This window comes from Clupea harengus, chromosome 13 (genome assembly GCF_900700415.2).
Source record: "Clupea harengus chromosome 13, Ch_v2.0.2, whole genome shotgun sequence".
NCBI classification, from domain to species: domain Eukaryota; kingdom Metazoa; phylum Chordata; class Actinopteri; order Clupeiformes; family Clupeidae; genus Clupea; species Clupea harengus.
Window position 1 is genome coordinate 4,459,352 of NC_045164.1, and position 27,765 is coordinate 4,487,116.

General features: G+C 45.3%; 1 protein-coding gene across 5 annotated transcripts in view; it reads left to right on the forward strand.

Moving 5' to 3' along the window:
- Positions 1 to 27,765, forward strand: part of adgrb3 (adhesion G protein-coupled receptor B3) — a 143,574-nt gene that overhangs the window by 113,160 nt on the left and 2,649 nt on the right. For 2 of the 5 annotated variants that reach the window (XM_031578851.2, XM_031578854.2), the window contains 13 exons: positions 403 to 506; positions 785 to 887; positions 14,012 to 14,162; positions 17,234 to 17,303; positions 17,713 to 17,779; positions 18,567 to 18,652; positions 19,182 to 19,280; positions 19,877 to 20,048; positions 20,838 to 20,939; positions 22,036 to 22,075; positions 25,488 to 26,200; positions 26,529 to 26,564; positions 27,280 to 27,384. In XM_031578851.2, coding sequence (XP_031434711.1) covers positions 403 to 506; positions 785 to 887; positions 14,012 to 14,162; positions 17,234 to 17,303; positions 17,713 to 17,779; positions 18,567 to 18,652; positions 19,182 to 19,280; positions 19,877 to 20,048; positions 20,838 to 20,939; positions 22,036 to 22,075; positions 25,488 to 26,200; positions 26,529 to 26,564; positions 27,280 to 27,384 — 1,848 coding nt within the window. The remainder of the gene's footprint in view (positions 1 to 402; positions 507 to 784; positions 888 to 14,011; positions 14,163 to 17,233; positions 17,304 to 17,712; positions 17,780 to 18,566; positions 18,653 to 19,181; positions 19,281 to 19,876; positions 20,049 to 20,837; positions 20,940 to 22,035; positions 22,076 to 25,487; positions 26,201 to 26,528; positions 26,565 to 27,279; positions 27,385 to 27,765) is intronic. The other 3 variants (XM_031578852.2, XM_031578853.2, XM_012816972.3) reach the window with 3 other exon arrangements.

Below are 27,765 nucleotides of genomic sequence, written 5' to 3' on the forward strand. Positions count from 1 at the left end.
CCCATTACATTAATTATATGGACCACTTAGTTAACATTAAAGTTACAGTGAAATGAAGGGTAATGAATACGGATCAGTGATTTATGTGTCACACCTTCACTGGTTGTCTAACTGGAAATACACAGCACAGGCAGCAGTATTGTTGCATTGCTGCTTACGAGGTAAAATAGTACACAGTGAACCTGAACAGGTGGATGAGATTTCAGAATGATGCAGAACACTGATCAACATCTGTACGCAGTGTCATCCTATGCATCTGTGTGCTCTTGTTTATTGATGTAGTATCAGCCATGTTGTGGCTTCTTTGGCAAAGCCACCCCCCACCCCCGCTGTGACCATCATATTAAACAAGTCCTCGCTCTCCTTGCATTTTTTTTGTCTCTCTCTCTCTCTCTCTCACAGACCATGGAGTACTCAGGGGTTCCGTCTGTGACACTGATTATTGGCTGCGGCCTGTCCTGCCTGGCCTTGATCACGTTGGCAGTGGTCTACGGTGTGCTCTGGAGGTAGGTGCCTTTTAATGAGTACAATGCAGATTGCTTTTTATATGGTCTGCTGGGAAAGCTACTGCTCAGCCCCTGGCATGGCGTTGCAACTCTTTTTTTTTCCCCACGAGATGCGCCGTAGACATGCTTCAATTTGAATGTCACCAGGCAGGGGAAGTTTATGAAAGCCCACGCCAGTGGAGAAATGCAATCACTGCTCGCGTGACGTGAACTGATGCTAGCTGTCAATCTTGCCGGATTTATTGACTCGCTCCTGTGCTGCTGTTGTTTTCTTCTAGATACATCAGATCTGAGCGGTCAATCATCTTGATTAACTTCTGTCTGTCCATTATCTGCTCCAACATCCTCATCTTGGTGGGACAGACCCAAACACACAATGCGGTAAGTAGCCATTTTCATTTCTATTCTTATCAAAAGGACAGAGTGTGTTAACATATAGACATATATTAGGGCTGTCAAGCGATTAAAAAAATGATATATATATAATTACATGCTTTGTGATTAATAATCTAAATTAATTGCATATATCAATTTAGTTTGACTCCCTTAATATATATATATAGTGTATGCAGAGAGAAGATAGAATAAGTTATGCAAATTGTATTCGTGTACTGGTGTTGTTTTGTCTGCGCTATATCTACACTGAGCTGGGTTTGTATGCTTTGCTGAAACCTGCATTGCTTTCACAAGCTATTTCTGGCTATGTTTTCAGTGTGTATGTGAAATGTGTGTATGTGAAATGTGTGTGTGTGTGTATGTGTGAAATGTGGCCTAGCCCTCCAGGCTTCGTTGGATTGTTTGACAGCTGTGAAGCTAGGGTGTTGTTCGCTTTCACATGCCATGTTGATGCTGCTGCCTTATAGCAGTCTTGAGTCTGTGTGCCACAGAAGGGTCTAATCTTCAGCACTGAAAAAAAAAAAAAAATACTATTGTGTCACAAATTACGTCAAGATGGATGCCCCAGATTTCTTTTTTCTTTCCAGAGCTGTGTCCTACCTACCTGTCCAGATGTTAAGGCTTTACAGCGCTCATACTTTACACGATACACAAATTCGACAAATGTCACTAAAAGCTGTCTTTATATTTAGTTACCCAGATAAATTGTCTGTAAATCTCTGTACAGCTTTTGGCGAATTGCAGTGGTTTTTGCCCAAGCTTTGGCTATTCTCTGCATGAGTAGGGGCCAACGAGAAGGATTAAGGTGATCCATTTGGGATAAGGGGGTCACCGCAGTAACATCGCGTTTTAGGCTAAATCAATAAGAAAAGTGCAAAAGGTGCACCGCATTGATTCAGGGATTGGAGCCATCTGCTTATGGCAAAGGATCAGTGGGCCTGTTTCTTGTTTGGAGATTTGTGCCAAGTCATTGTGTGAGTACATTTTTGATGATGTAGTCAGTGTTGGATATACCCCCTTCTCATGCCATCTCAAGGTTCAGGGAATAGAGATAATCTGGTGTATGTGGTCAGACATTATGATTAAATCTGAATCCACTACGAAAGCGGAAAAGGGTTGTCTGAAAAACATCCTAGGTGAAAAACGGGTTTCTTCTTCGAGAGAGAAAAAAGATGGAATTACTTGATGAAACGGCAATGTTTCCATCATCCCAGAGCATGATCCATCTGAAATGTATGACCCCATCATTAACCAAGTTGAATGGGTACGCGGCCAAAAGACCTCATATCATCCTGGACAGAAATGCTTGATTTAGGGGTTTAGCCCGACATTATAGGTGTTTTAAATGATGGAGGTCCTCGGCGATGAACGTGTTGGCTGCAGGTGATCTAATGCCTTGCCTTAATGGAACCGACCGCCGGACTCAAGAGCAGTTTGTAGGCCTTTGATACCTTCCTCACGTCTCGCTGCTCCGAACTGCTTTAGCGGAACGCCCCCCCCCCAAATCATTTCATTTGGTCAAATCATTTCATTTGAATAACTCCAACTTGCAAAGTAGTAATAGACAGGGAAAACAACTCTATTCAAACGTTGCACATATTGTTGTGGCAGCCCTGAGTCTCTCTGTGCCATTTCCAAGCTAATGTAATAAGGACTTTGCATCCTGTTGGCCAGGGATCTGTTACAATCCTTTTGGGTTTATTTGTTTGTCTTAATACAGCGAAGCGATCTCTGCACTCAGGTCTACATGAATGCTTTAACACACCATTAACACTCCTTGGCTCATGGTCTACTCTGTAGCCAATTGTGCTGTTGTCTTACTGTCTCTGATGGTGGCGACACGATGGCTGTATTTGCAATGGGTTTCTGAGAATGTGTGCGGAGCATTTTTTTATAGTTTTCCTTAGGCCTTGAATTGAATCATTGCAGAGAAGCTGCAGCAAAAGAGTTACAGTGATCATTTAATCTTCTGATTGACAATTTCAACCTCAGGTGATGGTTACTGATCAATGTGCCATCACCTCTCAGTTTGACCTCCAGAATAGATGCTAGGTCTTGTTCATTGGAAAGAGAAGCCTGCTATGGAAAGGTTGAGAATGCAGTCCTCTTTGGAGATGTGTCTATCCATGAAAAAAGTTTGTAACAGTTATATTGCTTTTTTATTTCAGACTGAACTTGGCAATATTGCTTTGATGGTTTGGGTTGATTGTAATGTTTCTTTTCAGGTCATTTATGTTGGTGCAGGATGTCCCAGGGGCATGTAGTTGCACTGTTTTACCTGTATACCTCACTACTGTTAAGCCACTAAAGTAAATGTCCATGTGAAATAGTGGAGATGCTTATTTTCCCCCACTTTTCAGAGATTTGCTTCTGGGATCTACAAAAACCCAAAAGGGAGTTCTTTAGGGGATGAACATTTTCTGTCAATGCTGTGATGCGGTTCGCATACGTAAACCCATTCATTGTAAAGACATTGAAATGATCAAAGCCTAAAAACAATGTAACTCGTGCCTTTTTAGTCTTTAGAAGATCAAACGACATGAGAGCCCTCGATTAGAGGCACAGGTCTGGCAGTGACTACTTTGAAAGAGCTTTTGTTAATATCACACTGAGGTACCAGAATAGCTGAGATTTACAGGGCACTTTCTTAAGAATACCATACTGACTGAGTCTAGCAATAGTGAAGGCACTGACGTCAGAAAGGTAGCAAAATGCTATTTTGCTGTTTGAAATGTGTCATTAGCGGAGCACTTTATTGAAGTTTGACTATTTTAGGCAATCTTGGAACTACTTCACAGGACATCCATTCATTTTTTATGCCCTGACCGGAAATACAGCGTCAATGACCTCATTTATGCAGACAAAATGAGAAAAAAGTTTATCCTTAGCAGCCCTTACAAGCTTGTCTGGTAAATTATGTTTTTTTTGGAGGTTCATTGCTTAAACAATGCTAATAAGCGCACTAACCAAAGCGGAGGGCTTTCGCTCGTGCTCAGGGGAGATTGTTATTTGTCGGCTGCCTACATGGATGCCATGCCGTGTGAGTCAACAGCCGAGAGGAGTGACACATTGCTCCGTCACACGGACATTTCATTACGGGCATATCCACGGGCACCCACAGGTACATCAGCAGCCATTTCAGGGGAGCCAGTGCGCTTACCACATGTGTGAAGAAAAGCACCTGCGTGCACAAGGCCTGCAGCTCCACCATCAAGCCTGTTCATATCAAGCGCTCTGCAGGCTCACACATGGAGCTAAATAGCTTCTGTGCTGGTGTGTGTATTCGCTGTCATTAAGATTGCTAGCAGGAGAGCTATGGATGATACGCATGTTGAGGAAATGTACACTCAACTCACTCAGCCAAATTGGTAAAGGCAGGAGTAGAGAAAGGTGCGACGTGACTTGCAGTAGACAGTAAAAAAAGAAATCATTGTGTAATTAACTCTGATAGAAGTCACATGTTTGTTCTTTTCATTGCCCATTAACAGTGCTCTAGCCTCTCCCGAGGGTGAACTCTAAATGCTGTTGTATGTGAGGGCCATTTTGAAATTGCTCCTTTTCTACATCTCTGTCATACTAAGTGTGGTCTGTATTGCAGTTTATTTGCCAAACTGCAACTCCACAGCAAGACATTTAGAAAAAAAAGAGCATTTGGTCCTCAGTTGATTTGTAGAAGGGGGGGGGGGGGGGGGGGGGGTGTATAGAGGGGTGGAAGTCTTGTCCACTCTCCAGATGAATGGAGTTGGAGCTGTGATTTAGTTGTGCTTTGCCTCACTAACCTGACATGGTGGTCACAGAGAGCCTGCAGCCAATCCTCACGCTGAGTTGATTTGAAGGCTTGTCAGCATTTATCAGGCGCCCCGTCATCTGGCTTGTTCATTACGGGTGGCATCGTCCAGCACCCAGTCTGACGACCACCCTAAACCTTAAATATTAAATGATGAAATCCCTTTAGTCATGTGTTAACAGGTTGCACAATCTCCCTTAGCAAAGCCAGATATTTGACATAGGTTTTCATTTATGATCAGCAGAATAGGACATATTAAGCAAGATTTCACGCTATTTTGACTGCATTTTTAAAGGACTATGTATCCAGTAATTGCCTTAATTGACAAAAAAGTAAAAATAGCATTCTCAGATGGGGCAGACTTTTTGTTCATCCAGCAGTGCCTGAGCACAAGCCATTTACGGAGCTGCTCTACCATAGTGCCCTTCAACTAGGAACAAATAAGGGTGGAAAAATTAGGTTAAATTGACCAGCCCTGGGTGCACAAAATAATGCTCTACCTTTTATCTTGGCCACCATCTCACCACATCTCTCCAAGGTAGTGGAATCTGTCACCAGCTTCCTGTTAGTGGGGGGAGTTTGGAACCAAACATGGCAACCAGCACTCAAGCTATTAGATGCATGAAGGCCAGTAGGCAATAGGCTGCATCCATCCTGTCTCCATGGTGCTGTAGCTAAGCTCCTCCAAGCCAACATGTTTATTTTTAGCTTTTCTCTTGTCTGCCATAAAAAATAACACTCGGGCAATAATGCTTCGCTGAAATACTGGATAATTCCACAGGTAGATGAAGGTGTGCACTGAGCGCTGCCCTGTGTGTGGCGATGTGGTTAATTACTGTGACAGTGTGTCTCTATGCACCAGTGCGTGTGTGTGGAACTGGCTTCGCCATTGATGGCTTTTGGGGCAGCGCAGAGAAATCATCCCTTTGTTGTCTAGGTGTCCGTGGGGAGCGGTGTCTGTCTGTAGCGTCTCCTTCGTCTGTCTCGTTGTTTCTCGCTCTCTCTATTTCTCTCTGTCTGTCTGTCTGTCTGTTCCCTGAGCCAGCCAGGCAAATGAGGGAAACCAATGAGGCACGTCTGGCTCGTTGTCTAGAAGGGTTTGAGAAAAAGAGAGGAATCTGGCCATGACCGTCAGCGATATGCCATTACAATAGAGCTTGTCAAGCTTAGACACCCTCCTTTTAAATGCTCTCAGTCAAGCCTAGCAGATACACAAACACAGCAAGCCTCCATTTCTTTATTTCAAAAGATGTGACCTGTCTGTGATTTATTCATACCTACTCATTTACTTTTATAAATGAGAGATTTCAGTTTTCAATTTGTAATAAACTTGCCAAAAAAATCTAACAAACATGTTCTCACACGTTACTGCGTGTAGAGCGATGGCCAAAATGGCTGTGTAAAATCACCTCTACAACACAATATTGTGCAGGAAGCTGAAGGGGTCTGAATGCTTCCTGAATCCACATTGTGATCAACTTGAGCAAAGGGTGGTGATGAGTATGGAGTGTGGGGCTGGGTGAGTTTTAATCCATGATCCCACCTTTAGCTCACTCAACCCTCTCTCATTCTCTCACCTCACCTTGTTGTAACTAAGCATTAAGATTAGCAGGAGGGCGATGTGACTGTTGACAGACACGGAGAGGCGGCTAATAGAGATTAGCTCTGCATTGAGCCCATTAGAAATGGCATAAGTATGAGACGGTTTGTAGCGGTGGGTAACCCAAACCCATGTCGACTGTGCTATATCTGGCTAATGGAGCCTTATCCAAGTCAGGTGACTTTGCCAGCTTTCTGTTCACGGTGTTGTAAAGTGAAAGACTTCTCAGCTCTTATGGAAAGTTTTTTTAGGCCTCTACAGGACATGTATTATTAACTCTGGTTTGGTTGTTTATAGTTAAGAGGTTTCTAGACTCATTACACTTTGACTTTGGAAGCCTGTTGTGTTTCGTGGGTTCATAACTTCTACATTTTACAGAGGACATGCTGTGTACGTTTTTAGTAAGGTCTTACAGAGCTGAGCCTGTATCAGTGTTGTGACTCATTTATAAAAGTAAATGTTTAAATCTGTGTTCTCTGGGGGGCTACGGAATTGGAGTTCAAAACCAATGGGCTGGCTTGCTATTTGCATGCTTCTTTTTTCAAAGGATATTTGATTTCTGTGGTATGAATAAGTAATGGTTTATACCACCCGGCCGCACTTTACTAGACGTCCCGGAGAAAAGTGAAATGTACTTGTCTCTTTCAGCCCCGCAGCATTAATACTTAAGGGCGCTCACTCTTCGACGCAAGTAAAAGTACGCACAACAGTGTCGCCTCTGGTTTCTCACAAGAAGGCAAGTTGTAATGAATAACCTGAATCGGATGCATTGAGACATTAGAAAGGGAAGGAGCAAGGTTTCCCTTTCTTTCTTTATTTCACATGTTCTCTATCAACCCAGACCCTGAAGAAATGTATAGGTGAATAATTTGTGGTTTAAAGTGTTTTTAACCTATTGCTTGCCGAGCAATGACGGAAACGTTAACTCTCAGAGGACTGGCAACATATTCATTTTTATGAATATTAACAGAGATGGGGGAAGAAATAATTTATATGTAGACAAACATACAGGATACATTGAATATTCTCTGTCAGAGGTGGATGCAGGTACAACTTACATTGCAGTTAAACTTGCATTCATGTTTTGCATTCAGACTATAGAGTATGTTAATACAAGTGTAGGTACAGGCTAAGTGTAACAGCCAGAAAGGCAGTATCAACTGACATTAGTGTGCTGTACTCCAGCCTCTTAGAGACCTGTCAGTTTAATTGTCAAGGACAATTAAAAGCTCATTGTTTGTTCCGGTTAGAGTAAAAGGCTTTCAAGATGGCCCCGAGAGGGTTTTTCAAGCCCACAATGATTAAACAAAAGCCTTTTGGAATTTGGATTGGGCGAGAGAATTGTCAGGAGCAATAGTATGCAGCCACTTTTTCGTAGCCGTTAAATGTGGGGACGAGGTTTGTTGTTTATTAAGCGAGGGAAGTGGCTCTCTCGACACAAGTCCCCTTGAGAAGGTAAGGGGGCGAGAGAGGAGGGCATTAGTTCTCACGTTCCTTGTCCTCTTACCCACTCAGGAAGGAGCGAGCAATGTTGATGCGTTAACACGAGGCAAACTCAACCACAGCCTTGCTGTTGTGCTTCACTGTTTGGTTCACTGGCTAACAGTGCTATGCTGGTAGGTGAATTATTAATTCAGTATTTAATAATGCTGTGCATCTTCAACGCTTGTGCATCTGTCCGTGAATACGCAAGTCTAAGGCAAATGTAAATGCAACAACTTCTTCGCTATGATTTTTCATTTCGTAGAACATATGGTGAACGACGGATGCAGTTCTCTCTCTCTCTCTCTCTCTCTCTCGCTCGCGCACATTTCGTCACGTTTTGTTTATAAGTTGGTTTTGCCCAGTGGGCCGTTTTCAAATATAGGTGCTGCAATCAGGATTTCTATTTATAGCGCCCCGGAAATGCTTTAAACTCAGACTAAATCCTCCCCAGGAGGCTTCTCCAGGCCCATCCGAGCAGAAGGCGGAGATGCAGTGCGCACACTATCAGATAACACGCCAACAGAACACGAAGGGGAGAGGAGAGGAGAGGAGAAGAGAGTACTCTCCATAATCAGAGGCAGTTTGCCAGATCCCTCCCCGCCATACCAATGCAGAATGTGCCAGCATGATGAATGGTTCTTAAACACCAAGGGGTTGAGCTGAATGAATTCCTCCCCTTTCTCGAGGTTGCCGCTTGTGGCAAAGGGAAGATTGGGGGTTGGGGGGTGGGTGTGTAGGGGGGGTTATGGTTCTCTGATTCGCACCTGTATTTTCTGTATTTTTCCTTTCCAAGTGAAACCGCTGTCTTGTAGTTCAAGAGATGAGCAATGAATAAATCATGAACACGCGTTGGAGAACACCATGTTAACATAACTTTAGGTCCCTGATGGGGTTCTAGAGGATATACAAATTGATTTTTTCAAAAACAAGTTAAACAGCAAAGGCCTAACTGTCAAACCTCATACCCCAAGCATACAGTGGGGTCAAGTGGGCTTAACATCCCAGACGTAGTTTTTCATTGGAATGTCTGGTTTTCACGCAACTGAAAACAAATCAGATCAATTGAGAATCACCAATATTTTTTGTTCATGATTATTGGGTATGTGTTACTTTCAGACACTCCCAAACAAACACACACCAGAAAAAAGAAAAGAGAAGGGTAGACATGGAGGCAGATATTCCTGACAGATCACAAGAGACAGTATCACCCCATGTGGGTGGGTGTTGTATTGTGTGGGTAGTGCAAGCGCATTGCGGAAAGTTTTGAAATGACAGCCATATTTTATATCAATTCAACATGATGGCTTTCAAAAAGCAGCATACTTTTGGACCAGTGCCTTTTATCACCTTTGGGTAATGCAGTGCAGTGTATCTCACCTTATTAAAAAGGAAATGGACAGCAGGAACAGACACTGGTGAAAAGTCAAAATGCAAGAGTCTTTTTTAAGCAAAGTGTTTAGACTTCATAACGTTCAGCATACCACAGCCAGACAAGGAAGACACAGCCAGACATATTTCTATGTTGGCCATGTGACTAGAGACCCTCCAGCCAAGACTGAGTGCATTGACTGGCGTATAATGTGGAACAATTTGTCCAATTCAACCTAAATGCACAGTTTCATCAGATGAGCAGACGATTCAAATCACACAGATTTCATAAACTGCACTCAGTGTTTCTGAGCGATGTGGAGGAATTAGTCTGTCATGCTCTTGAGCTCACATGTACATCGTTATGCATACATATGCGCACACGTGTGTATGGTTCTGCTCAGACATCTCGAAGGCTTGGTTACAAACCAAAACATGAAGGATCTGTTCAGTGTTCTACATACAAGAACACGGATGTGGAAAGAGAGATTGATGTTGGTGGTGTTTGCCAGTTAAAACTGTGTGCAAGAAAACAATAGCACACACAATGAAGACATCAATTCTGAAGCAAAATATCAAGAGCAACTCTTCTATTATGTAAGGAAAGAGGGACTGCAACATGATACACAGTGTTATTTTAGTCCATGCAGCCTATTTGTCCTGATTTGTAAACTATTAGATAATTCCCTGGTGGAGAGCTGTGAAACAAGTGGAAAAAATATTCAAACGATATCTGTGGAAGTCTTCATTGCAGATGAAGTCTTTCGATATATTGTGATTGAAGATGTTTCGGTGTTTAAATTTGAACTGTAAAATCAGCTAAATGCACTGCTTAACCAGAGCGAGTGCTTTAAATGATTAAATGCATATAAAATGATGATATTCCTCATCTGGCTGTGATGATGAAAATCAAGCCTAATTTGAGGATGAGACGCTGGGCTTCATCAGAGCGTCCCAATGAACGTTCAGCAGCGTTCCCATGGTAGCCGGCCTCCTTCCCAGCAGCCCCTGCATCTGCAGCCATCTCTGCTGCTCTGCCTTTCTCCTTGAATGGACAATCCAGCTGCCCTGTATGCTAGAGCCCCGGCTTCTCCCAGCAGAAATACAGTGCATGCAAATTTGATGTATGCGCATCCCGAGAAGCCATTATAATTAGGGTAGTGGTAGTATGCAGTATAAGTGCCTCTCTATCCTTGTTTCTTTTTTCTTTTCCTCCAGGGGTTGATGCTGCTGGGTGGTTCTGCAGTCATTGCTGTTCACTTGTGTTTATATGCAGGAGGGCACGGCTTACAGCCACCAGATGCACACTAGCAGCTAATTGGTCCCTATCTCCAACCCTAACCCATGCAGAGCTCCTTATTTGTTTGTTAGCTTCCGCTATTAAATGAGATTGTTACACACACACACACACACACACAAACAAACATATCCTTCCTCCATCTACCTTTCTCCTTCTGACGTCAGCCTTGCAGTATGCTCTTTACCTCCGTTCCCCTGTTTCCATGGATACGGACTCGCTGGGCTCAACGTCTCCCAGCAATTTGCCTTTGTAAAGGGCAGCGTGCACTCCGGATTCCAACTAAGTCTTTACGCCACCAGACCCCCCCTCCTCCACCTCCGTCCTTTTCACCCCCACCTTTCCCTCCTGGACTCATACCGACACAACCCATCCTTCCACACGATACTGATGTGCTTTGGCCATATCACGGCTTAGAAGGGAACATCTGTAGCTGCAGCGTTGTGCCTCATCACACTTCTGTGGTTTCTGGGTCCAGTGTGGATAGCTCACAGTTGAACATCTGTATTTTGCCAGACTGAAATGTGTTCTGTAAAAGCATAATCGATGATCATGGCCAATTAGTGGGAAATGAATAGTATTCTAATGCGAGTCGCAGTATGGAGAGTGGATTCCTTTTTCGTGTGAAAGAATTTAAATGTTCAACTGACCTGGGCGAGGGGGAGGGGGGACGGGGCAGGTCAGTTTATGGTCTGTCGTCTGGCTCACTGCTAATTGTGCAGCTCAGTGAGAGCAAACAGAATGTATCCCAAATCACACACACACCGTTGCGTTCATATTCTTGTGTTCACACTCTTACGAGTTACTGATGCTCCTCCACCCAGTCTGTACTCTCAGTTCTCCCCCCATCCCCACCTCACCCCACTGCATTCCCAGCAGAGGCTGTTTCACACACTACGGTGGCCCTGCTGTGGCAAAGAGTCTCGGAGAGGCAGAAGTCACTCATTCTGTTGTTTGTATGAAATGAGACTCCCAGTGTTTTCATGAACCAACGCTGCAGTCCTGGATCCTCTGTCAGTGTTGCTTGGGGCAACTGATGCTGCCTTGTTTTGCCTCACTGTCTTTGAGCTTGGTGAAGGAGTCTCCTATGGCTGATTCTGATAGAAGTGGCTGTTATTGGAGTTTGGCTCATTCAGACATCTGGACCGTATTTTGAAGGCCTCCATCAGGTGCACTAACAGGAAAGCACATAAAAAGCAGCAAATAAGCGGTGAGGGATGTTGTTCTCATCCTGTTGTGAAAAGGGCTTCATTTCATCACTTCCAAGTTCATTTTCTTGTTGATAATTGCATTCATGCTGGATTTGCACATTCAAAAATGTATTTTGTTTTGCCCCCCACCCCCACCCCACCCAACCCCACCCCATCATTTCATATTACCCAAGAGCAAAGGGAACGAACAGCAGGGTGGATAGAGCAGCATTCTCCACAAACAGGAAGAAAGGCAGACAGCCGTGCGCTGCAGAAATGAGAGGATGTTAATTAGACTTCCAATCTGAAGCATCTGTCACGTTTTCTAAAATCTGAACTATTTCACTTTCATCTGCTTCGCACCAAATTAAAAACAATAAACAGTTCAACGCACAGCGATGTCAGGTGTTAGCCCAGTTTCATTACTGAACTCAGGTCATATAAAGTCATTGTACAGAGTCAGAAGATGACTAGTATCTTGAAGGTCAGCCACGCCTGATGTGACCTGGGTCAGTAGGTAGAACTGAAGAACTGGGTCCATAACTAGAGATGGACTATGTTACTGTGAGACATACGTTTTATATAACAGAGGGGTTATGCAACACAGGAGATACAAAAAAAGTCAGTTCACAAAGGCTGTGCACAGTTCACCAGAAATCATCTCCCGGATGAGGGTCGTGCAGAAACCCATCTGACAGCAATCTCATTTGAATTACTTTGAGTAAGAGAATATTTTGTTATTTTGACGAACAATAGATGTAAATGTACTTCCTTCTTCCACCCTCACTCCCACTTCCCCTCCTCTCCCCAAACAAGCTCTTTCACACCCTTTCATCTGCTGTTGTGGTCTCCTTGTACATTTCCGAACGCATTTAGACCTATTATGGCTGCAACACAGTCCATCACAGGAAAGGCACGACCATCTCTTTTAATGGGATCTGGCAATAAATGTTATCACGACTTCAGGAGAAACAAACAAACACACACACACACACACACACACACACACACACACACACACACACACACACACACACACACACACACACAAACCAACAAGCAAACAAAAAAACCCAAACAAAACAAAAGGACTGATTGCATTTGTCTAATTCCTTCTTTCATATCTTAATTCCCTTTGTGCTTAGAGTTGCTTTTTAATACACTGTGATTACATGATGGAAGAAGATGAGCTTTCTGTACAAGGAGACACTGTATTGCAGTATGTATTGTACTGCTGTATTTTATTTTATTTTTTTCACTTTAGTTATACACAGGAAAAGATGTTGAATTCCTTGTGCTATTAGTTGGGGACTTCCCACAGCATGATGTATAATCACCAGCATAATGTTGACGTTAGTTGTCATTTTAAAAACGATGATGTTACCTTTTACTGTTCAATGCGGACATAAAACCCTGGCAGTGCTGGCTGTACATGGACAAAACAGCTCCACACCTCTGCAGCATGTAATTCTCTTATCCCTGGTTAGCGTGGAGACAAGGTTAAGGCTTTTTTAAAAAATGTAAACCAGCTAGGATGAACTGGAAGGATCCACTGCCGACACGGCCGGGGTGGTTTGTTTTGCACACCTCCCCGTCATGGTAGCCTCGTCATTGCTCTGGGGGCTGTGAATCTTGGGTAATTCGTCCCTTCCCTCCCCCCCTCCCCCTCCCCCTCCCCACACCCACATCCAGCCAGTCGAGGAAGCATGACCTTGGATCACGTGGCTGGCAAGGCTGCCTTGCATACAGATGACTGCTGGCGCAGAGCAGCGGAGGCCTGCAGCTTCTTTCCAAAGGAACTGCTCCTCAAAGTCGTTTAGTTACCAGAAGGTTGCTAGTTCGATTCCCTGTCGAAGCGTCCTTGAGCAAGACACTGAACCCCTAATTGCTCCTGATGTGCAGTGTGCCATCAGTGTAAAATGTAAAAAATGTTAAATGTGTATACATTGTAAGTCGCACATATGTATGTCGCTTTGGATAAAAGCGTCTGCTAAATGACTAAATGTAAATGTATTGCTTACATTAAACTGTGCGGCAACATTACAGAATTGGTGTGTTTATTCACGCAAATGTCACCGTGGTGAAATTTGGATACCGAAACTTGTCTTTCTTGCTTAGCATCGCCTGGTTTCTTTTTTGTTGACATGGCTCAGAAACTAGCTGAGAGGACACCAGACGCTGCGTCTCAGTAAACAAAAGAGTGTGATTAGTGTGCTCTATTATACTTTGGCAAGGGCCTTCAGCTCCCAATACTTTCATCGCAAGAGGTTGCCCATTAGCATTTTTCAAAGGCTAATATTGTTCCCCTCAGTCAGCGTTTCAGGATTAATGTCCTGTGAGTGAAGCCCAGTTTTTAATTGTCCCTCTGCTCTGTCATAACAGGGTGTCTGCACGATGACAACGGCCTTTCTGCACTTCTTCTTCCTGGCATCCTTCTGCTGGGTCCTGACGGAGGCGTGGCAGTCCTACATGGCCGTCACAGGGAAGGTGCGGACCAGACTCATCCGCAAACGCTTCCTCTGCCTGGGATGGGGTGAGTGCCATTACTACAACACTTGTTTTCCTCTCTCTTGTTGCACCATCCTCTTTGCTTGTTATTGTTTGTTCTCCATTCTCTCTAGCGCTCCTTCTCTGCCTTAGGATATGCAGTTTAGCATTAGCACAACTCGCACATGAATGGCAAATAGCCCTGATCGTTGGCTGCTAAATGATGTCTCTTAGAGGTATTGAGAGACATCTTTTGCCCTGAATGATGGGTCCCAGGCTCTATTTTCACTGCAGTCTCGCATGGTTGCTAATTTACCTCTGGCTCCCAATAGCTGATACTGGTGGCGGAGCGGAAATCATTAGTGTCTATAATGGGTAAATTGGCATGCACAAACATGGTTCTCATTCAAGTCAAAGAGCCGCGTAGGCAAAAATAGATATCAGCCGAACGTAATGACACAACCACTTTAGTCGCAGGGGCCTGGAAGGTTTACAAGAGTGTAGATTGGCTCTGCATTTGGACGACGACGACGAAGCCATCGTGAAGTTTATTAGATTTCAACAAAGAGTATTATTGACATTAATGACATGCTCTTTGATTATGCGAGCAGCGATGGGGCTGTCTTACCCATAAAACCACTCCACTTTCATCTGCATGTTGAACAGCATTGGGCTAAATGAGCGTAATGAACCAGTATTGATTCTGCAACACCACCAGCTGAGGCTGTGTTTGGAGTGGAATTGCCTGTGGCAGTGGGGGGCTGAGAATGTTGAGGTGGGTCCGCATTATGGTCCAGAGTGACGGGAATGCAAACGGTGGGAGAGGCCAAGGGCCATTCATTAGACTCGTCTCCATAGGATCAGAGGATCAAAATGTTCTGCCTTCATTGGATTCATCCTTCTGCACCCAAATATAAGAGGCTATTACTTATGGGCACTTCAGAATGCCTCACTCTGCCCCCCCTCTCCTCTCTCTCTCTCTCTCTCTCACACCCCCTCTTTCTGTCTCCCTCTCTCTCCCTCTCTCTCTCCCACCCCCCCTCTCCCTCTCTCTCACACACACTAGCTGCCCCTCTAAAAAAGAATCAAATTGATTGGAAAAGTGCTAACATTCATTCTTCTAGTTACCTAGCAACTAACAAGGCTCTGTCTCCGTCATGACTCTGCTCTGCTGCAAGCTGGGGAAAAAAGAAAGAAAGAAAAAAAAACTTCCTGAGACAAAGCATACCAAATACAAATGATTAGGTATTTCACTCATCTAACTGCTAGATGTGACATTAGACTGTTCTAACCTACTGTAACTTTTTGAATGGATTGCTGCAGCTATTATTATTCAAATATGTAATTAGAATTAGGGTCATTTGTAAGTCACTGAATTGCAATAATTAGGTTTTTTTTGCACTTAGCATAATTTAATCTACTTCACAATAAACGCACTACAATCTTCAAAAATCTGCTGGGAGAGAAAAACAAAGGAAAAAAGAAGCGGGAGGGGGTTTTGCTCTGTGAAATTAACTTGTTGCTGGCTTCATCTTCTCTCCGACCCATCACTTCCTTAACAACCATTGCTAAGCAGGCTAGTAGCGCGAGCGCAGAAGAGAACATCATCATCAGGCATATCCTCCAGCTTTGCCTGAAGTGTGCCCCACGCACGCGCAAAGCGGGAAATTACTGGTTTTGGGGCTAAACCCACCAGAAGACGCTCTTCTACGAGCCCCAAATCAAGGCGGGGAATAAGCAATGCCTCATGAACACTGCCTAATTTTCACCGTGGAGAGGATTTGTCATGCATAGGTATTCACAATAGATCAATCAGCTTGGGAAAACAGTAGCCATGTAATGCAAGCTGAGGGAGCAATTTGTGCCGGTCCCAATTTATCGGAGATGCTAGTGCAGACCTCACACAGTTCAGCCTCACTCACATGTATGCAGCATGTACAGGTCCATAGATGGATATAAGACAGCCTTTTCCCCTCTATCCAAAAGTGGTATTTCTGTCTCTCTTCCTCTCCTCTCCTCTACTGTCTTCACCTCTCCTCTCCTCTGCTCTTTTCTCCTCCTGGTGTAATTTTTCTCTCCTTACCTGTCTGGGTATTAAATGTGACCTTTATGTTAAATGCACCAGTGCTGGTGTGTGCCCTGCAGTGCGCTGCCTCAGTGCTGATTTATGCCCCGAGCTGGCTCCATTAGGAGGGCCTTTATCTCCACAAGGCTGCAAGAGGAAAGGGGGTGGGATGGAGAGAGAGAAGAGAGGAGGGAATATAGGCTAGGGGCCATAGAGAACAGGAAAGGGGTGGGATGGAGAGAGAGGAGGGGATAGAGGCTAGGGGCCATAGAGAAGAGGAAAGTGGTGGTTGGGGATGGGGGTGGGGATAGTAGGGTAAGGATGACCACTGGGCTCCCTGACAAGACGACTACGTCAATAAATCCCTCCGGCTGCATCTTGCCAAAGAGGAAGGTGGATATATTCCAAGGCGTGGCAAGAGGCAAAGAGGCGAGGCCAGAATGAGCAGCTTTCATAACGGGCGGCCGGTGGGTGCGGGTGAAAGGGTCTGTGCGAGAGCAGCCCATGTACCGCAGCGAGAGCGGAGGAGATAGGAGGAGGAGGCCCAGAGGGATGCGATGCTGCTGGGCTCTTCTTGTTGCTAAGAGCCCGGCCGCTATGCGCTTGTTGTTATTAGTATGTTTTTATTGTCTTGTTTTTGGCAAGACATTGGTTGTTTTGTGAGTTTTTTCGGCACTCAGCACCGATTGAGACAAATGTGCTTTTGCGGCCCTCGTGCCAACACGAATAGACAGGGGTTGTTTACGCCAAAGGGCCAAGGGGATGGGGGTTGTGAATATCAGAGCTGTAGATAAACCAATAGAGATGGTGAAAGGGAAGTCATGCTGAAAATTGCAGGGCAGAGAGTCCATGGGCAGCTCCTTGGCCTCTGAGAGATCAAGGCCAGTGTGCAACGAACGTGACAAACAAAGGCTCTGCACATTTCCATACAGGGAACTCAAGTCCAGAGTTTAGTTCATGCTGCGTTTAGTTACGTTTATTTTATTTTAACATGCATTTGGTGTTGCAGTGGTGTAATGCTAACCGGCTAATTGCTGCCCTTGTCTCTACAGGACTCCCTGCTTTGGTGGTGGCCATTTCCATGGGCTTCACGAAGGCCAAAGGCTATGGAACACCCCAATAGTAAGAGCACTACCTTCTTTCTCGGTCCTCCCAACTACCCCCTCGGATATGAAATATTTCGGCAGCAAATGGTGGACTACACGCCATAAACATTGCAAAACAACAGCAGTTCTAAATAATCCCTGAAGGACCTGCGTGATGCTTTTATGGGCCCCAATTTCCTCCTGAGTTGTGTCCCTGAAGACTTTCTAGAGAATAAACAATGTTTTAAGTTCTCGTTTTTTTTTCAGTCTCCCCTCTCTGTAAAACTAGCTCATCTGAAACCACAACATATGGCTGCTCTCCCTGGATACCAGAAGATAATACAACTGTATACAGCCGTGCACCATTAACTTAATGCTCTGTGTTAATTTTTATGGCGCCTCTGCTGATATCTGCTCTTTTGTCCCTTTTGCTCGTCTTTCCGCAGCTGCTGGCTCTCGCTCGAAGGAGGACTCCTATACGCTTTTGTCGGACCGGCGGCTGCCGTGGTTCTGGTCAGTAGCTTCATTTCCCTCCCCACGGATCCTCTCGTCACTCATCCCATAACGTGATGAAACGATTCGGTTCACATCCAGTAGAGTGTAATAGACATAGCATAGCGTAGTCTGTGTGTTTTAAACCTCCATGTAATTTGATGCACGAAAAGCCAGCACTTTGCTGTCACAGCAACACTCGACTTGGTTTGGCAGTTGTAACAGTGGGTGTAAATGACAAGTGTTGCCTTCTGAACGAGCTCAAATCTGCTAACGTAATGATGTTTCATATGTTGAGTGTAATAGTCATTTGAGTGGTACAAATAAAAAGAATGCTGCTATTGGAAATCTCCTTCTCAATATCAAATTGTAGAATCTTGTTTATTTTATGTCCGTGGGGCAGTATAACTGACAGCGCTCTATCGGAGAATTATTCCCAAACCTTGAAGGCTGAGAGCTGATCTAACCAATAACATCACTGGGGGAGTGAGCCAAAGAATCTTGGCTAGTGGGTTAATCTGACACAACAAGGCTATCTACTTTCACTGCAGTGCAGCTTTGTAAAACACAGAAGTTCCCAAAGGCTTTTCGTGTTGGTTTGTGTGCATAAAACAATTGTGATGTGTGGAAATGAAATGTCACGCACATAAACCAGCTAGGAAAATGGGGAGGTCACTGTGTAATGGGACGAGATTGCGCCCCGAGGCGACGTGACCTTCAGCGCAGAATGAAAGAGGAGAGGAGGCTCTGCCCTCCCGTCTGTTTGCCAGGGTCTGATCAAGGGTGCCTCTGTGGCTGTTTTCAACAGGTCAACATGGTGATCGGCATCCTGGTGTTCAACAAACTGGTTTCCAGAGACGGGATCCTGGACAAGAAGCTGAAGCACAGAGCCGGGTAAGGGCTGCAGCTGGCGATGGCGCTGGGGCTGTGGGCAGGATGCCAGGCACACAGGCCACCCACAGCGTCTGCTGCACAGTTGTCCCTCGAAAACAACGCGTTAGCACGCATTCACTCACTCACTCGCACACACACTCATGCACACTCAAAACACACAACGCTGCAGAACAAACAGCACTCCCGCAAATCTACCTCTTCTTCAAAGACCGAAGATAAAGAGGCCCAGTTCTTCTCCACATGTGGAGAAAATGAATTGAAAAGAGAAAAAAGAAAGAGGTCATGCTTCCCTGGGAGAGATGCAGCATCTTTCTTTTGGCAGAATCAGAACATGCTGAAACTACTTAACGGCCCCTTATTGAGACTGTCTGCTAATATGCATAATCTGATGCTCAGCCCTAGAGCAAGCTAGCAGATTCTCTTCCCTTTTTCTCGTTTTTTTTTTTTTTACCCTCCCTTCCCAAACTAATGTCTTTTCAATTTGACGTAGTGTCTCACAAGTGTTCCTGTTCTGCTTTTTGCTTCACAGGCAGATGAGTGAGCCCCATACAGGATTAACTCTCAAATGTGCCAAGTGTGGGGTCGTCTCAACAACTGCTTTATCAGCAACCACGGCCAGCAACGCCATGTAAGTGCTCGGGTGATGTCTTGGGGAATCAATACGTTGGATATGTTGGATGCGAAAGCTGTCGTGTGCCTGTGTGTGTGTGTGTGTGTGTGTGTGTTCCCTACCCAGAGAGAGAGAGAGAGATTACAAAAGGTGTGAAAGGAACAGTTGGCTCCTGAGTTTCACAGTCTTTGTTGACGCCACGCTAAAATTAGCGATACAAAAAAAGTAGATGTGCCAAACCTAAAAAAGGCAGATATTACTCGACTAGGTCACTGCATGTGGAGAATGACCTTGCGGAATGTTCCCTTCAGAGAAGTGTGTAGGCAGTGTTTTAAGTCTCTTTGATTTAGACACTTGGTGTGTCTCCAGTATACCGATTAAAATGCTGTCAGTAAAAGTACCCTTACTCTTACTCTTACTGTTTATTTCTGTTTTTCACTTCTTTATTAACTCTGTCTTACTTTGGTTTCTCATTCTTGCTGCCTCTACCCTCCCCTCGCTGTCTCTCTCTCCCTCTCCCTCTCTCTCTCTCTCTCCTTCTCTCTCCCCTCTTTTACTCTCCCCTCTCTCTCTCTCTCTCTCTCTCTCTCTCTCTCTCTCTCTCCATCTCTCAGGGCCTCTCTGTGGAGCTCCTGTGTGGTCCTGCCCCTGCTGGCTCTGACCTGGATGTCGGCCGTGCTGGCCATGACAGACAAGCGCTCCATCCTCTTTCAGATCCTGTTTGCCGTCTTCGACTCCCTGCAGGGCTTCGTCATCGTGATGGTCCACTGCATCCTGAGAAGAGAGGTGCGAGTCAAGACCCAAGTCTCACCATGCTGTCCCGACCCAGGGGCTTCAGCCTGGCTGGGGTCAAAGCCCGCCGCTTACCGGCTGCCCCATATTTTTGTGTTAACTCTCCCTCTCCCCCGTCTTCCCCCTCGGCTAATCCCTCTTATCCTGCCCGACTTCCGCACTTCCCCATGCTGGGTTTCGCCTCGTCCACCCAGGGTAGTCCGGCAAGCGAGACAGTCTGGACGTACTTAAATCCCTGAATTAATCCCCAGTGTTTCACCCTGTCATGTTTGAATTGGTGTTTGTTGACAAATGCTCTCTAGTCTATCCCTCTATCCCTCAACCCCCTACCCCACCTCACCCCACTCTACACACACACACACACACACACACACACACACACACACACACACACACACACACGCACACACACACACACACAGAGACAATGGAAGATGCAGCCTGACAGGTGTTTAGGTCCATTGTTTGGGAAAGGATTAAATTGTTACATTTGCGTGTTCCAGAAAATGTGTTTAATCTGAGGATTTTTTTTAAAGCCACTCTTAGATGTCCTAAACAGAAAGGGGTAAAAAATAGGACAGCTCACTGATTATCCAAAAAAAAGATGTAGTCGCAGACAGACGTCCAGAGGAGACTTAAGGGGCTTAATCAGATGAACTGCACTGTTTAATTGTGATCGTTTCCAGATTCATTACAGTGGCTATGCTACAATGAGTTCATCTTAATGGTCTTGAGAGATTCTAAGATGAGGGTCATTTTTTGTCATTTTCTTCATTTCCGCAGGTCCAAGACGCCTTCAGATGTCGACTCCGTAACTGTCAGGACCCAATGAATGCGGATGCCACAGGGACCTTCCCAAATGGCCATGCACAGATCATGGTACAGGTCTCGCACAATTTTTTCTCTCCGGATTTGATTAGACAAGCATACTATAATAGCCAAGCCGAGCTGTAACTACGGAGAGGGGGGAAAAAATCCCATTAGAAATGATGGAGGTGTTTATGAGGTGCATCCCAGATCATCTTCTGTAAAGCGTGGAAGTAATTTAAGTGAACTTAATGCTTGGCCCATTATTAATGATACTCTTAATTCATTCCACATAATCCTTTGACCTCCATTTAACATGATCCCCTTATGCAATTCATCATTGCTTTTATTCAGTAGTGCTTCTTTTCCCCTGGATCAGGCCTTGTTATTGTAGCAATTGTTGTTTTCCACCCAGCCCTGTGCCTGAACTTTAATTACACGTGGTATAATCACTCTTCCTTGTAATAGATGACACCAATTTCCCCGATTCTCTATGGCTGCCGCACAGGGTTGTGAGATTGAAACTGCTTCATCACATTTCACACAGTTTCATTTCATCTTCCAGCAGACGCCACCCTCCTCACAACCCCAAGCCCCGGCCTAATAAAACAACAGCACACTCACACACCGACGCCTGAAAATGCAATGGGGAAAGTGTTTGATATCACAAAGTGCCAGTGGCGAATAATCGGCCATTTTCTGCCATTCAGGTCCTAATGTCCCTTTGATAGGAGCGATTTTCGCTGCCGAGATTTGAAAGGGCTCTCAACGTGCAACCCCCCTCCCTCGCCCACCCCCCTGCCTGTCTGCCCGGCTAACTGCCGTTTCAGTGCCACGGTGGCACGTTAGCGGACAGTCTCGTTGACGTGTTGTTGAAACGAATCGCAGGGAAGCTGGAGCATGTCTGCAGGCTCCGGGGAACGTGAGGAAGGCAGATGAACTGAAACAATTACAAAACAAAACCCCTCTGAGATACGGGGGGAAAGTGTTGACAGGCAGCACAGAAGACAAAGAGATGTCCTAGTTTGCGAATAGTAATTATCTTAAAATAAATTGAGGAAAAAAGGCAAAATAGAAAATGGCTGGACTTCTTCAGTTTTTTTTTAACTTTTTTGTGTCTATTGTGCTCTGGCTGTTTATTAATCACGTTTGTTTTTGTTTTTCTACCTTACAGACAGACTTTGAGAAAGACGTCGACATCGCCTGTCGATCAGGTAAGAAACAGATGGCACCATATTAATGAGCGTCTAATTGCCTTGCCTCTCACAGTCCAAAAATAGGCTGAAACCATAGAGAGTATCCCAAGCTGCCCAAAAGAACTACGATGCCCATAAGGCCCTGTTAATAAAAAAAAATTAATTTAGTATGAAAGTAGCTCAAGGCTTTTTTGGAGAGGAGCTTTCATGAGGTACTATATCAGTGAAACAATATGTGAGTCTGAAACAGTCTGTGGGTACGAATTTTGGAACTTGTACTGTATGTTTATTATTTTACAAAGTCGATTTGTAGTTTCTGTAATGAAAACAATTAGGCGAAATGATCCTTTAACTGCCACTTGTAGGCAAGTTCTCTTTGAGGAAAATGTCATGATATCAAATGCAACTGCGCTTTCAAAGCCTTGGCTCTTCCGTACATGCGTAATGTGTTCCCATGTACTTTATTTGTACTTTGGAAGGACTAATCACCATACTCATGATAATAGTAATTACATCTTTATACCCCCACTCTGTTTCTCCTCATAACATTGCTCTGATTGGCCTGTAGGAAATGAGCTTGTAGACTCTTTGTAAGGGAAAAGCTTCTTAGTTGTATTTTCTTTTTCTTTTTTTCCCTTGCGTAATTGTCTCGAGTGTCCCGGACTGCTTTGAGTCATTGGCAGTGATTATGTTTTGTGTGTAACACCCTCCTGCGTCCCTGCACCCCTTCACCCAATCAGCCCCATGCCAATCAACTGGCATCTGTAGCTACGGCGACGCAGTCACTGCGTTTGGAGATGCGCAGTTGAGTGCGGGAAGGCTTGGGTGAAGTAAGTGGAGGTTTGGAGTGCATTAGTCTGTGTTCTCCGTCCATTCCCCGTGTGAAGAGCGGCTCGGAGAGCCACTCAGGGGGTCAGCAGCACTCTGCGTGGGCCATGTGTTGCGAGCAGTGAGGCTGAAATGACAGATGGGAAGTCATCATTGCCTTCGTTATCTCCACTGAGCCAGTTAGGACTTGACAGGGCCCCGTAATTCCAATCGGTTCACAGTTCCTGGGAAGGGACCTCTAGAAATGCAACGCATTTTTCAGTATGTTTGATGAGAGGCATATATATTAGCACGAGTGCACACTTGTTGGTAGCACATAAGCACACAGTACTGACGTAGTAGGTTACATTTGTAATGTCCACTCGTTTGGCAAGTATTCAATAGTTGACAAGCTTTGCTGATGCATACACAGTGCTAGCTCTGACAGCCATACGAATGTGTTATGAAGTGGCATGTTATTGCTCTGCGTAGCCATCAGAAGCTAGCATCACTCAAAATAGAATGAGCAGACATGCCTCCCTGTAAGGCTACTGTTGGGTCCACAGATGGACATGCATTCGCACACGCCGAGCGAAAGGGCAGGCATCCGCCCAGTTCTTTTCGTCAGTTGGTTGAGTCAGTGGTGATGGTGGCGGGGTGCCCCCCTGACTGGGCAGAGAGAATGGCAAAAGAGTTAAATCCACCAGCCGCTTGGTGCTGTCCCCCCAGGCGCCAACAGAGACAGAGAGAGGGAGGGAGGGAGAGAGAGAGCGGTCCAATCTGGAGAGGGAGGAACGGGGCAGGGGAGGTCACAGGCTTATCTGCCCGAGATGAATAAAACATTTTTGGGTGCACAGAGCCGCACTAAGGTGGCAAGTCCATGCAACAAGGGCCCGCAGCAGAGCCTTGGTGTGGAGTCAGATTAATGCCAGTGTGTGGTGTCATTACAAAAAGAGACCAAGTTGTCCAGGGGATTTTGCCTGGCCTGTTATTGTGTAACGGCTGGATTACGCGAAACCTGTGTGTGACTTCACCGTCGACTCTGAAATGAATCATTTTAATATGTATAGTTCTGACCATTACTTTATGCCCACCTCTTTGGGCTCTGTGTATTATTCACTGTTCACCTTTTTTTTGTCGTTTATTTTGTTTTGTTTGTTTCTCATTTAATACAAGCTTTTAGGTGGCACAACACATTCTCTCAAAGGCCGACCTGTTATTAAATGGAATCCCAGAGCGCCCACATCTCCTCGGCAGCCCTTCTCTGGCTTGTCTGGCCGTGTTTGCACAAGGCTCTTATTTGGACTGCCAACAGCAAACACAGGCTTTGGATCAAAGTTGTTTTGATGACCTTCCGGTCTCATTGCAAACCATTTTCTGAATAGCAGACGTAAAAAGATTTAGGTGCCAGTGATTTAAATAGCCCCCCCCCCCCCCCCAAAACTCCTTCACAATATAGTTACGAGCTGTCCTTACAAATTGTAGGTTGTTTTTTCATTCGTTTTTTTGTTGTTTTGTTTTTTTGACCAGGCAGTTTAAGTTTTGTACGTCTGGGGGTTTGCAAGGTGACCAGAGAACCATAATAACAAAACTGAGCCCAGGTGATTCACAGGGGATTGTCAGGGAATTTGTCACCGCCTGTAGGCATTGCAATTTCTCACAAGCTTCATGCCACACTCCTATGATTATCTAGCCTGACGATGTCATACTCATAATTCTAGTCAGAATATGAGTCTGATATCGCGCCATTGGGCTGTGATTATGGGGCGTGTTTCAACCGAACCAGGAGAAAAAATGCCTCTTCGCTCAATTGGTTACCTACAACCAATCAGAACAACGTAGTATGTGACCAGGGGCAGCTGATACATTACACTTTTACCGGATCCCGTAGGAAGGAAGGCAAAAACATCTTTTCGATTGACAAATGCCTTAATTGCGTTTCTCTGTTCCTCTTTCAAAATGAATGCACTGTCAATGTCTAAATGGACTCGAATCTATACATTTCAGCTCTCCAGCGGCAGCCATGTTTGTTGAAAACGAATTCAACTCGTGTGTTGGTGACGTGGTTGGTTACGTTACTGTTGATCATCTGTCCATCATCGTATAAAGCCCGCCTTAACAATTTGATTGGTACGGCCGATATCGAGCCGCAGATAATTTCTCCTCAATGGAGTAATGCCAGACCGAACTTCCCAACCAAAAACATTGTGGGCGGGGCTAAGTTCGGTCTGGTATCCAGGCTAATGATTATCCTAAGGTTTTTTTTTTCAGTACTGTTTCATATTGTGGTAGTGATTATGTTTCTTTCCTCTGGCTAAAGACATTAGATGGGAATTGTTTTCACTAATTCTGCTCGATCATTAAAAAAGAATGCTTAGTAGAGCCGGGTGGGTGAGATATAATAGTAATTTCCTTGTGGGAATCTTTAGGAAACCTTTTGGATTTTCACTTTGGACTCAATACTTCATGCAGTGTTTAATAACCCAGGAATGAATTGCCTAATTCCCCCCAAAAGAAAAGAAAGCATTAAATAGAATCAGACAATCTCAAGTGTACTGTTGATTCCAGTCTTTCACTAATGCACTGCACCTTCCCTTTGCGCTCCCTCTCTCTGGCCCCTCAGCACTCCACAAGGACATGGGCTCCTGCCGTGCGGCCACCATCACCGGCACCCTGTCACGCATCTCCCTCAACGATGAGGAGGAGGACAAGGGACCCGAGGTCCTCAACTACTCCACGCTGCCGGGCAACATCATGTCCAAAGTGATCATCCAGCCGCCGGGCCTCCACATGACCATGGGGGGCATGGGGGGCATGGGGGGCATGGGCGACATGGGTGACGGCGACATGCGGCGCACCGTATACCTGTGCACGGACGACGCACTGCGGCAAAGCGAACAGGACATGGCCAGCCACGAGATGGGTAGCCACTCGCCGCAGGGGCCCATGGAGACCGACTACATCGTCATGCCCAGGGCGTCGGCCGCGGCTGCGGCGGCGGCCGCTGCTGCTGCTGCGGCGACGTCCGGGTCTGGGGGGAGCATGCCCACACTGATCAAGGAGGAGAGCAAGATGAACATCCCCATGGAGGCGATGGGGACACACGAGAGGATAATGCCGCACTACAAAGTTGTGCCCGATTTCGGCATGAGCCCAATGGGCATGGAGCACTTGAACATGAGCCCTGAGCAGCAGTTCCCCGGGCCGCCCGATCACATGCAGAACCTGCCCTTCGAGCCCCGCACCGCTGTCAAGAACTTCCTGGCTGAGATGGAGGAGAGTGGAGGCCTGTCCCGCAGTGAGACGGGCTCCACCATATCCATGAGCTCTTTAGAGGTGAGCATAACCACCATATCCAGGACTTTCTTGAGAATAGCACCATGACTAATCATAGTGGTGGGAAAGGTTTTAATTCTGAACATAAAAAAGTGAATGTTTCTCTAAATTGAATGTAGCTAGCAGATTTCACTCATAAACTATGTCTCCTTCAATATTCATGAGAATGAGAATTCATGAGATTCAATGACAATCCAAAAGTGAAGCTTTGAAGAGATTTATATTCAGATCCCTGAAAGATCCACCTCTGCTCGAAAGTGTGTCTTGTATGAGAAAGTGGAATGCGTCTAGTGCTAAGTTGCTGCTCTTCACTATTTTCTCTCAACAGAGAAGGAAGTCACGCTATTCGGAGCTGGACTTTGAGGTGAGTGGAACATCTGTTGGACAGCTTCATGATACTTTTTTTTTGTTTTTTTCTTGTTTGTTTGTTGGACGGTGAAGGACCATTTGTTGCGTCTTGGATGTGCCCTTTAATTTACTACTACTGTGTGTAGCACTTAAGCTTATTGGAGTAACATGGTGTTGACACGGAGAGGGGGGGTGGATTTATGGAGGGCCTGTGTTGTTAGAGTAAAAGCAATGCTGTCAGCTGCCACACTGAGCGACTCCCATCCCCATTCTCTCCTTCATCCATAGACATCTCCGAACGCCAGGCTTTTTACTTGTCAAGGTCACAGCGCAGTTCTGAAAAGTAATTTTCTCAGTTAAAAGAAAATGTTTTTGAGAGCAAAACTATTTTTTTTTTTCACTTTTGCTCTCTCAATCTGTTTTTTTTTTTTTTTACATAACTAGGAGATGCAGTAGACAGTTTTTAATTAGTGGCAGTCTAATTCCTCCACTAAATTAGATATGGGAGATGAGTTTCAGCAAAGTATAACATTTATGTTAGCACTTTAGAGAGAGAGAGAGAGAGAGAGAGAAGGAGAGAGAGAGATAGGGAAGACTTGATTGGCATGCTGCCATCCTATGCCATGGCAAAAGTAAATAGGAGAGGAGTTGGAGGAGGGTGGGAATGAAGAGGAAGTTGCATTTCCATTCTTGGCCTCCTCTCTAAGACCAGAACACCCTTGCCATTACAGAAAGTCATGCACACCAGGAAAAGACACATGGAGCTGTTCCAGGAACTGAATCACAAATTTCAAACCCTGGACCGTTTTCGAGACATACCAAATATGGGCAGCATGGTGAGTAAAAGGAAATGAGCAAGAGGAGGGTGGGGGGATGGATGGGTGGGTGTTGGTTTGTTGGTTGGGGTGGGTGGGTGAAAGGGGGTGGTAGGGGTGGGCAGGATATGTTGGCCAATTAGAAGGGACGGGCTCCAGGCCCCTATTTAGACTTCCGCTCCCCACTGCATCTCTCCCTCACATCAGGAAGTGAGCAATTGAAGGGAATTAATAGCGACCCAGCCAGGGTATTCATCTGGAAGAATAGCCAAGCATTTGGAGAGGGAGCGAAATGGGTGAGAGAAGGGGAGACACAGAGGGAGGGAGGGAGGGAGGGAGAGAGAGAGAGAGAGAGAGAGAGAGAGGGTGTTTTGACAGGAAGTGAAAAAAAAAGATTGAGCT